The sequence below is a fragment of the Pelophylax lessonae genome (assembly GCF_965119305.1).
Source record: "Pelophylax lessonae genome assembly, chromosome: 5".
NCBI classification, from domain to species: Eukaryota; Metazoa; Chordata; class Amphibia; order Anura; family Ranidae; genus Pelophylax; species Pelophylax lessonae.
Window position 1 is genome coordinate 410,802,222 of NC_138772.1, and position 12,500 is coordinate 410,814,721.

The 12,500-nt window shown below is 43.4% G+C and overlaps 1 protein-coding gene across 1 annotated transcript in view; it reads right to left on the reverse strand.

The window, feature by feature from the left end:
• B4GALT6 (beta-1,4-galactosyltransferase 6) overlaps positions 1–12,500 on the reverse strand; it is a 148,710-nt gene that overhangs the window by 14,785 nt on the left and 121,425 nt on the right. The window contains exons 5-6 of the mRNA XM_082258603.1: positions 9,219–9,335; positions 2,175–2,362 (exon numbers count right to left, since the gene is read on the reverse strand). Coding sequence (XP_082114729.1) covers positions 2,175–2,362; positions 9,219–9,335 — 305 coding nt within the window. The remainder of the gene's footprint in view (positions 1–2,174; positions 2,363–9,218; positions 9,336–12,500) is intronic.

Sequence of the window (12,500 nt, forward strand, 5' to 3'; positions counted from 1 at the left end):
AGTCTACAGAAAACAGATTCTTTGTCTTAACTGGAACTGCTACGTAAACAGCTAAATATAACCCAAAAATACATAAATGTTCACTGTTTTACCTGCCAAGCAGTAGTCGTAATTTTTGGCTAGCTGTTTCTGTGATATACACAGCTCTGCTACACTGAGATTTACTATTAGTGCTTTCGCTCACAGAACAGAAGGGATATCATCGACATTGTTGGGCAGATGCCATAGAAAGCCGCACAGTCTAGCTATGAAGCATGCAACAAGTATACCGTTGCAAAGACTTTTCCAGGCAATGCAGTAAATATTAGTGATTGACCGATACCGTTTTTTTTGTTGCCGATACCGGTATCAGCCAATATTGGCTAATATTTTTGTACATTTAAAAAAATTTTTTTTTTTTTTGACGAGTACTTTTGTGGAGACCCCAAACCCATCCTCTGCACTTAAAAGCTTTCAAAAAGCCAAGTTTGGCTGTTTTGAATGCTGTCATTTTTTGGAATCTGGCACCATCACTCGTGACATCACGTCCGGGTTTTTGCATGGAGACCCGATCAGAGCTGAACACGGCTTTGATCGGGTCTTCGGCGGGCGTGCAGGCTGGTTGCCCGTGTCTCCCGTCCCGGAAGGCGGGTCGGTGGGGGGACACACACACATCCCCTTCCGCTCCTTGTAATGACATGTCATTACAAGACAGCCGAGCGTCAGCTATGGACGCCGATACCGGGGTGATGCCTCTAGCTGCAGGCATCACTCCATCACATGCACTTTCCTAAAATATCGACAATATGGGTAACCTCTGGGGCAGATTCCAATATATCGGGAAAAGTGCATATCGGCTTTGCCGATAATCGGTCGATCCCTAGTAAATATGTAGGTTTTTCAACTGTATTTAGGACCTGCAGTTGCTGCAGTTGCCTACAGCCACCAATAGACATCAAAGCAAAAGATGCAGATGTATGCAGTAATATGCCATATAATGCACAGATGTATGTCCTGAATGCAAGTAGTCAAAGCATATATTCATGCACATGCATTATGCAACCTCTGGGCGTATAACCCCATACATCTACAGCTTTGTTAATAGGCAGCTGTATTCAGCGGGTGTTAGTCCTGGGAAAATGTTTACGCAGACTCTGGCTGCTGTACGGCCATCTTGCAGCCATGTGCATGAGCCCATAAAATGTAGACTAGATTGGTGGCTATGAGGCAATATAGATGCAACTTCTAGTTTTATGGCTCTGATGAAGGACATACCTTCAAAATGCGTCAGCCAGCAGGGACCCTGGTTAGGACCCCCCCGAGCTTGACTTCTTGGCCAGCCTGGGAGAATGGGGCTACGAACAGTGGCCAGATGACCGTTATAATTACATATGTTTGTGAGTAGATATTTAAAAAAAAAAAATTGTGTTGGATAACGCACTAGGCCAGTGCACCTTCTGTTTATCTTTTTTAAAAGTGTTTCCAAGGAAAACCTCAGTTCTAGAAGGCAGCAAGGCTTGAAGGGGATTATCCATTTTTGCAACTGAGCAACTTTTCCAGTTGGGCTATCGCATTTAATGTGCAGGAGATTCTTATTGTAGAGCAACTTCTTCCTGCCTGCCACGGCATCCCTTTTAACAGTTCGGAATGCCAGAAGAAGGGAAAGATCAGCAATCATGTGACCACGTGATTTGAAGCCAGTTCTGTCAGCTACTGATCTTTAGCCCAGACTGAGAACAGTATTGGACAGCTTGTTCTTTGTGCTGGGAGCGTGCTCTCATCTCTTAAACATTGGCCACCCAGCGATGCATTAGTGTGCCGTGTGTGTGTGGGTGTTAAAGCCCACCCTTTTATCAATGCACATATAGGTTGAGGGTCGCAAACAGGTTAAAGCCTGCCATACACGGAACTAATTCGCTCAATTCCCCCATCAGCACAGGAGAATCTCTCCTGCCGGGGCATTGTCTACTCCCGGTGACTATAGCAGCCACTAATTGCAATAGAATCCAGCAGGTTGGTTGTACACAGGTTGATCGATCAACTTGGTGCATTAAGCCTGCCCATTAGCAGTTTGAATCTTGGCCCGTTCCTGCTGAACCAGTCGAGATTTGAACCGTGTATGGCCGGTCTAAGACACTTTGATACACGTGGCTTAGTGTATTCAATGTATTGAGACAAAGAAAACCTCTACTTACATGTACATGTACTTGTCAAGTTTCGTTGCAAAATGACGTGGCATTTCTCCACAACCATAATAATTTCTGTCGTTCTCAGGAATATGATCTACGTCATGGAAAACGACACAGTCCCATTTTCGATCTTTCATGGCTTCTTTAAACCCAACATTAAACAGCATTGCTCGATTAAATGTCTGAGTACCAGCCTGTAAATGAAGAATAAAAAATTCTTGAGACTTAAATTTTACCACTGTCAACATACATATCTGTAGTATAGAAATATATTACAGCGCACTGCCACACAAACCTGGCTACCAGTTAGCACTTCTGTCTTACAGCATAAGGATCCTCCGTTTAAATCCCAACCAGGACACTACCTGCATGGAGTATTCATGTTCTACCTGTGCTTGTGTGGGTTTTCTCTTACATCCCAATGACATGCTGGTAGGTTAATGAACACTTGTTTAACCACTTCAATACCGGGCACTTTCACCCCCTTCCTGCCCAGGCCAATTTTCCCCTTTTAGCGCTGTTGCATTTTGAATGACAATTGCGCGGTCATGCAACACTGTACCTACACCAAATTTATGTCATTTTCCCCCCACAAATAGAGCTTTCTTTTGGTGGTATTTGATCACCTCTGGGTTTTTTCCTTTTTGCTAAATAAATAAAAAAAAGACCAAAAAGTTTGAAAAAAAAAAAAAGTTTTTTTTGTTTATGTTATACAATTTTGTAAATAAATAAGTTTTTCCCTGCACTGATGAGACTGCACTGACAGGCACTGATGGGGTGGCACTGATAGGCGGCACTGATAGGTAGCACAGATATGCAGCACTGCTGGGCACTGATAGGCGGCATTGATGGGCACCGATAGGTGGCACTGGTGGGCACTGATAGGCGGCACTAATGGGCACTGATAAGCGGCACTGGTGGGCAATAATGGGCACTGGTGGGCAGCACTGATAGGGAGGGCACTGGCGGGCAGCACTGATGGGGAGGGCAATGGGGGGCTCCCTGAGCCCTGATTGCCATCCCTGGTGGCCATAGTGGGCATCCCTGGGGTCATAGGTGGGATCCGTGGGGTCATGGGTGGGCATCCCTGGTGGTTCTAGTGGCACCCCCCCCCCCCCCCCCGAGGGTCTGCACTGGTAATCAATGATCTGATTACCAGTGCCGACCCCTCCCCCCCCCTGTCAGGGGAGCCGCCGATCGGCGCTCCTTTACTCGTGCCTGTCAGGCACGAACTAAGGAAAGCCGATCAACGGCTCTTCCTGTTTACTACGTGACCAGCCGTGATTGGACACGGCTGGTCACATGGTAAAGAGCCTACGTCAGATCGGAGATGCAGGGAGTCAGACTGACACCTCGCATCACGATTGCCGATCTGCGCGCCCCCGGGGGGGGGGCGCAGAACTGTATTATCCTGCCGCCGTCATATGACGTCCGGTCTGGATAACACAACCACAATCCCGAGGTCAATTTGCTATAGGGCGGGCGGGATGTGGTTAAAGCTAGCCATGCACAGATAAAATTTCAGTTGATTCCTGCTGAATTGGCAGATTTGTCCATACACACCGTTCAGTGTAAGGGCACTTTAACACTTGTGTGACTTGTCCTGCGACTTGGGACAGCAAAGTCGCATTACACGTCATACTCTGATTTCCAATGAGTACCGCTCATATCAGTGCGCCTTCAAGTCGCAGCGACTTCAAAGTAGTCTCTGCACTACTTTGGTCTGACTGACAGTCACCTCTCTGCTCAGAGCTGACCGAGAACTGAGCGATCAGCAGTTATGTGATTGCTTAGTTCTCAGGATTAGAGCTGGCAGGGGATAGCTGCAGCATTACACCCAAGCTGCAACAGGAAGGGGAGTATATATGTTTTTTTTTCTTTTATCAACCCCAAACTTTTTCTTTAAGGGGAGAGACTGATGTAAATGGACAATATGAAAAGTGCTGCGTTAATAGCTCTTTATCTAAATGCCTGTATAAATGTACTTAAGCTTAATTTCTTCAGATTAGGTTTTGACTGCAATACCAAAAAAAAAATCAGTAAACCATCAAATTGCTATGTGTATGGCCAGCATAATGGCTCAATAAAAAAGTAAATGCACCATGCACGCACAGGATTGATGGAAAATTACCAGATAGGAACACAAAGTTCCACAGGGAAGCCAACAGTAATTTGATAAATCCATTTGAACTACTATTACCTTTAAAGCTCATCTACCACAGCAGGCAGGGAGCCTCAAAGAATAACTATACTTATGTTGAGAAAAACAAAATATCCTCTCTGGTTAATCAAATATATTACAGGGATTACCAAACTTTGTTGCAGTCCTGACTGTTTCTGCTCTAAAGAAAAAACTGTAAGTTGTCTGCAGAGAAATCTGAATGGGAGTGACTTTTTCATTGTTAATCAACTGATGCACCTGCAGTGCTCTAATAAGGAGAGTGGCAGGGTCTGCATCCCTTTAAAAATGATTAACCCTTTAAGAGTAACTTGACTAAAATTAAACTTTTGTTACAGAGGATGCCTAAAATCTGACATTTCAATATGAAAACTTATGGGAAAACAAGTGATCCAAAAAACAAGCAGGAAATTACATTTCTGTGGATGTTGGATGCACCAATGGTAAGCCAATTTTGCCATATTGCATTGAATTTTACAGAAAATTACAGCACTGTAGATTGAAAAGGAAATTTAATTTTTAATAAAATTTCAATTAGGCCTCTTTCACACGGGCGTTCCGTATGTCCGTATATCAACCCATCCGTTTGCGGGTGATATACGGACATAATGCATGTCAATGGGATTGCGGATGTTAGCGGATGACCATCCGCTGTCATCCGATTTGCGTCCTTTCAGTTCTGTTCCGTTTTTTGGAACGGAACAGAACCCTATTTTTCTTCCATTTAAAAAACGGAAAGGACGCAAAATCGGATGTCAGCGGTGTCATCAGCTGACATCCGCAATCCCCATAGACTTACATTACGTCCGTATATCATCCGCAAACAGATGGGATGATATGCGGACATACGGACCGGATGACACAAGTGTCATCCGTGTATATAAAAAAAAAAGTGACTGAACGGACGACAAAAACGGAGCGCCCATGTGAAAGAGGCCTTACCATATGACTTGTGTAGCAACTTCAAAAGTGGAGTTATGCTTTTAAAGTAACCTTTATTAAAAGTATTAGATCTGTATACACCTTTCATGGTCTACCACTTGGGGCATTCCATGGCACTGACAGCACTATACCCATGATTATTAAAGCGGTTGTAAACCTGAAAAAAAAAAAAAAAAAACCTGCAAGACAAAGGCATAATGAGCTAGTTATGCATCGCATACTAGCTCATTATGTATTACTTACCTTAGAACGAAGCTCCGACACGGACCCCCGGACACTGCTGTGGGAGCTGACATGATCCCTCGGCGTCTCTTCCGGGTTCGGCGGATTCGGCGCTGTGATTGGCCGGAGTCATTTTCCGGCAGGCTCCCGGCATGGAAAGCTGAAGGTCCCCCCTGACCTTCAGAGCGCATGCGCCGCTCGCGTGAGCGGCTGCATGCAGTGCAAATATCTCGTAAACCGTGCCAGTTTAGGAGATATTAATTGTACCTACAGGTAAGCCTTATTATAGGTTTACCTGTAGTTAAAAGTGTCAAAAAGGAGTATACTACCGCTTTAAATGTAAAATGAATAAAAATATTAAATGCCACGGATTTGTTTTAAACAGGATCCATCAAATAGCAGGATGTCCTGTTCCTTTACTGAACAAGGCTCTGAAATTATTTTTAATTATACATAATCCTATACTGCTAACCCACAACTTATTGAGGAAAAGAGGCCAATATCAAGTATTGCTGCATTTGGAAGTGACAGGTGCTTGTGAATGTATTATTGTATGAATTTTCTTTGCTATAAGAAATCCAACACACAGTGAGCTGTCAAAAACAGTGTAAAAAAAAAAACCTAAATACAACAACGTTGTGTAAAGTACGCTAAATATACCAAAAAATGTAACTGGTATTTCAGCATAAACAGGTTTTCAGTAAGTACAGCTGACTTTGGCTAAATACATTGTGTTCCAGCTCTCTACTTTTATCTCTAAAACACGTGCCAGGAAACAGATTCCCTTCATTGTTTTTAATGTATTTCCCAGAACTCATTACAGGTAATACCATCGGCTATAGTGAAGTCAACACAAAAGTGAAAAAATACACCTATGTGCAGACAGCAGCGATATCCGCATGTCTACCAAAATAAGGAAAAAAAATCGCCAAGCGATGTTCTAAAGCGTGAGCTCAAAATTGAACTACGCTAATAGTCCTGTCCAGAATTGTGTTCACAATAAAACCGGATACTATTGATTATTGTTTGCCAATTCTTACTGCAGCACTTCAATAAATGGGCTTGGGTGGAATTATTCTTTAAAAGAGAAGTATGGGAAATCAAATAAATACACATACTCCCCTATATGGCTGCAGCATCGACTTGATGCTGTAGAGGTCTCCCGCTGGCTCTAAGATAGAGAACTGAGCGATCACATGATCACTGATCGCTCAGTTCTCTGTCTGCTCTGAGCAGAGAGGAGTGACTGTCAGTCACTGCTCTCTGCTCTGACCCTCTAGCATTCACTGAAGCTTCAGGCTGGGAAGGGTGGGAGTGGCTGGCTCAGGCGCTCAGCAATGCACTGAGAGTGTGAGCCAGCTTTCGGGTCGGCACCTGGATGAATCCCAACATTATTTCTACGATCCTTCCAGAGCCTGGACCAGCTCTGTGATGTTAGCAAACAGAAGGCTTTGGCCCGCTGTCAGCTGATTTTGGGTCACAGGAAGAAAAAAGTAAGTACACCCCTGAGATACAAAAGGGAGGCATGTCCAAAGAAGCTTTGGCTACACTGCTCTTTTAAAGTATTTAATCCCAATACTCTTTTTAAAGCTGACCTTCACCCTCCCTCAGCACTCTCCTCCTCTCAATCCCCCCTTAACAGCACAGGCTACAGTTTTTATTTTTAAGTTTCTTTGTATACTTTTCTTTTTTTTCTTACTATGACACCAATACCCCAGTGCCTCCTGGGATGCATGATGTGCAGTCCCATTCAGTGAGGAGGGGGCCGGCCTAGCACACCTACACCTGGCAGCTGATAGGAGGAAACATGGCGACGCCGGATCCATGCAGCGGCTTCAGAGAAGAGATCCCAGCACCTCAACGCTGGATCCACTGGTGAAAATCCTTACCGTGCAGATCACAGTATCAGGTAAGCAGGAAGAAACAAATATTAAGGGGAAGGGGAAAGGCTGAAGTTCCTCTTTAACTTTTAAATAGAATGCAGAATCCTTTGCCATCTTTGTCCAATTAAGAAGATTTCCCCTTACTCCCTGTCCCACAGACACAACAGGATGTGAGAGAATATCTCTGAAAAGTGAAGGAATCCCTTATTTTACAGAGGAGATCAACACTGTATAGTGTTAGTTTTATGTATTATTTTACAGAGGTTACTGGAATCAGTAGAAGTTGTTCTGATCTACTGTGAGGACTTACAATTTTAAATTTTCCCTCACTTCCTAGTCCTGAGAGTGCAAATCTTCCTAGTGGAGACAGTAATAAAAAGCTCATAAAATATAAAAAAGGTAGCACCCCGATAATGAGCCTTAATTTTTTATTGAGCACTCAATAAAATAAGTGACAAAAAAAAAAAAAGTGCCAAAAACAAAGTTTTGAGACCTCACAGGACCCCTTTTCTCAAGGGGACAGATGTGGTTTTGTGAGGCCCTAAAACGGGGTAGGAATTTTTTTTGGCACTTTTTCTTTGCGATTTGTTTTGTAGAGTGTTCAGTAAGGCACATTATGGGGTGCTGACTTTTTACATTTTTTGAGCTTTAATATGGCATCACCAGTAGCCGTGCACTCCCCCACTAGTTGCATTCAGGGTCAGGTGCTGGATGGATTAGTCTATAGCAGTGATAGCGAACCTGGGCACCCCAGATGTTTTGGAACGACATTTCCAATGATACTTAACTACACTGCAGTGTGTATGAGCATCATGGGAAATATAGTTTCAAAACATTTGGGGTGCCAAAGTTCGACATCGCTGGTCTATAGCAATAAAAAGAAAAACCCACAGGGGTCCTAAGTCGTCCTAACCCTTCAACACTCTATATAAAAGTAAAAAAGAAATCTAGTTTTAGCTACACTTTAAAAATATAAAGACATGATAAAATCTAGATGCATTCATAAAGAATACAAAACACTAGTTAAAGATGTTATAAAAAAAACCCCTGCAAGATAAAGGCCTAATGTGCTAGTATGCATCACATACTAGCACATTATGAAATACCCACCTTAGAATGAAGCCCTCTCAGCGGCACCGGCGACCGCTGGGAGTTCTGAAATCTTATTTCATCCTTTCTTCCAAGATTGTCAGCTCTGGCACTGTGAGTGGCCAGAGTCGCAATGACATCACTCCCGCACATGTGAGCGGAAGCTCTCGGTTCTGGCAAGAAGCTCTGAAGTTCCAGCACGTGCAGGTTTAGGAGATATTAATTTTACCTACAGTTAAGCCTTATTATAGGCTTACCTGTAGGTAAAAATAAGAAAGCGGGGTATAGAACCGCTTTAAAGTTGTGGTAAACGCTGTTTTACCACTTGTACCTACAGGCAAGCTATCTTCCTGCGCGGGAGTGAAGTCATCACGCCCATGGTCACTCGTGTAGCGAGGGGACGCGAACCAAGAAGGAAGACCGGGGGAAGATGTCAGCCCTCTCAGCGGTGGCAGCACAGTGCTGAAGGGCTTAGTTCGAAGGCAAGTCTCTCATAAGGTGTTATTATGTGATGCATACTATCACAATATGACATTGCCTTGTAGGGGGATTTGTTTCTTTCCCCCCCCCCATCAATTGCAGTTTACTACCGCTTTAATAATGCAGTACAAATACTAAAACTAGAGTGAGGCGAGTTCCTTCCGAATGCATACAAGTGTAAAACTTTATAACAAAAGTGCGGTTTCAGAAACTGTACAGGAGAAGATCTGGTATAGTGCTTTCTATAAAAATTACCTGTTCAATGACATAGAAGGAAAACTCCAAGCGTTGTCTCTGCAGCATGGGTATCAGGTGGCGGAAGAAAATAGGCAGGTGTTCATGGCGATTTCGGAATGGAATCAGGATCGCTACCTGCAAAAACGAGAACACACACTTATAGGGTGGCTGTCTGGCTCACATTTGATAATCAAATCAGAGAAACAAGTTCTGAAGCACAGGATGGTCTGTAAAAAATGTAAATCATTTATCTTCACAGTTGCTGAGCAAGAGGGAACTCCTATCACTCAAACATCATCACGTATAGCTATAGAATTTTCTATTGATTCATCTGTGGCAACATAATCTACATTGCTTTACAGACTACATAGAGCCAAACAAGCTGAGGGTAAAGGTGATGGACTGGCCAAGCATGTCTCCAAACCTAAACCCTATTAAGCATCTGTGGAGCGTCCTCAAACGGAAGGTGGAGGAGCGCAAGTTCTCTAACATCCACCAGCTCGGTGATGTCGTCATGGAGGAGTGGAAGAGGACAGTGCTGAAAAATAATGGTGGCCACACAAAATATTGACACTCTGGGCCCAATTTGGACATTTTCACTTAGGGGTGTACTCACTTTTGTTGCCAGCAGTTTAGACCAGGGCTCGACAAACCCCGGGCGCCAGGTCGCATTGGCGACTAGAATTAGCGACCTGGCGCCTGGGGTGCCCTGCAGGAGGGGTCCTGTCCCTTTTGCGCCCCTCCACCTCCTCCCCGAGTGCACGGACTACCGCGCCGTCCGAAAACTGAGGCCCTGGCTTTTCGACCTTCTTCTGTGAGATGAGAGAGGCTTCCAATGGGGAACTGGCGTCCTCTTGTGGTGGCCGGGAGTTTCACAAGCAGTCACTAATGACTTTTTCCACTGCCTGTTCTCAATGCCTGTCCATCTCCTTCCCAAGAAGAGAGGAGATGGAAGTTTTTTGCAGGCTTCATCTCGCTGTCCACTTACCTTTGCTTAAAGGTAAGTGGACAGGGAGTGTGGTTATTATTATTTATGTTTTAAATTATTTAAAAAAAAAATAATAATTTTTCTTTTTTTTAATTATTGAAAAATATATATAGATCATCTCCCTGCCATGCCACAGCCACACAGCCGAAGGCCCCTTTCACACAGGCTGTCTGATCAGGTCCACCTGTCAGTTTCTCAGGCAGACCTGATCGGACCCTTCAGCCTCCTCTATGGAGCGGTAATCTGCTGCAATCTGACACTGTCCGCCAAAAACAGAAGGATGGTGGTTCTATTTTCTATCCATCCCGTGGATCGGATCAGATGGCATCGGATGGAAACAAACAGACGGTCTGTTTACATCCGATTGCCCTATAGAGGAGAGCAGGGTTCTAGTCGTATTTAGGTGTAAATTTAGGATCAGTTTTTTTTTTAAATAAAGCTTGGTTGTTAGTTATTGGCTCCTAATTTTTTTTAGCTGGCTCCTAGATTTCAGGCAAATTTGTCAAGCCCTGGTTTAGACATTAATGGCTGTGTGGAGTTATTTTGAGGGGACAGCAAATTTACACTGTTAGGCCCCTTTCACACACGGAGTCTGTCAGGCGGACTCCATTTTTCTCGGCGGGATTGATCCGCCGATCACCCGCTGAGCAGGCGGATGACAGCTGTGTCTCCACGCTGCTTTTTGTCCGCACCAAAATCAGATCGCATGGGTGTGAACACCTATGCGATCCGATTCTGCAAATAACACTGTTTTGCAAATCAAATTTGGGTGCTGACAACTTACAAATTTCCGCAATTGGTTCGCAAGAACAGGTTGCGATTTTGATGCGGTTTGGAATTCGCTGTGAATCCGTACCGCATCTAGTGTGAACCGAGGCTCAAAGATGAAACCATAAAGTAAGCTCTTAATAGGAGTCTGAGGCTCCTCAAACATGGCAGCTCCAGAATACAACTTCTTCTTAGAATGCAAGCTATGTCTGTCTCATAGAGTAACATGAGCAACTCTGGTATGTAGATACATTGAGCTGATTTACAGGCTTCCCTAACAACCAAATTCCATTTCATTGCACAAGGTATTACAAAGCTTATTTTCTTTTGATGTCTGTGTGTACGAGAGAAATGAAAGCAAGACAACCTGGACACAGCATATAGCAGCCTAACCAGCAATCATGTAAAACACTTGACCCCTCTGGCATTAGATACAAAGTAAATGCTACTGGTTTATCAATTACCCCACACCATTTCAGGCATGGGTCTTACGAATGAAGACTCATCACTCTTCCATGCACACACCCAGCTCTGCACGTAACTCATCGGAATGCAGAATTAGATGCATGACAGAAGGGTACATGGTGGAAACCAGATACACTTGCTAAAGTAAGCCTGCCAGTTACTGTAAAGGGACAGGAGGTAATGCCAGGAAGTTTATTGATCTCACTGCTTATAAAATGATAAATTAAAACTCTTATAATTCAAAGGGCTCAGAGGTAAAGGTTAAGATTAACAATCGAACATGAAGAAAATCCAGAGCCAATGTGACAGTTCTGAAATAAACCACACGCACACAGTGCATACTATACACGTCAGGCAAAACCAATCATTTTCCCAGCGGTGTGGTTAGAATCCGATCTGATTGGTCACTATAAAACATATCTCTACCTCTTCGATCTTCCACATTTGAAGAATAAAAGGCTAATGTGGATACCTCATCCAAACATTCTGGAATAATAAAACCAACAAAAAGACGACACCGTTCTGTATGTTATGTAATCCATTTTATGACCACGACATCAACCCAGATTAAAGCGGAGAGGATTAGGTAATTATGCTTTAACTTTCTCTGTAATCTTCCCAGGATCATTTCATTTGACAGATCAATGTGAAATTGAGCAAATATAATTTGCTTCAATAAAAATACTGCTCAGGTCCTTATTGCAATTAAAGAATAAGGGCTTCAAAGGAAGATTTGCTTTATTAACGTAGCTTAAGGCACATTGGGGCTTCACCCATCTGACAGACAAAAGATATTCTTACAGAACATCTACTTCCACTTGAACTGTATGATTAACACACTTTTGTTGAGTTTATATTATAAATATAAAGGCAAGAGCACATTTACAATATACAGTTTGTAAGCATGAATGCATAAAATGTAGGATGACAAATGCAAGCTACTAAGCATCAAGGGAAGAATTTATTATGAGCATATAAGAAAATTAAGGGAAAAGTAAAGCCAACACTTTTTTTGCTGTACTTCTCCTATGGGTCAAAGGTGTGCACTTCGTTCTGAACTTCTGTGACCCGTTTTCAGC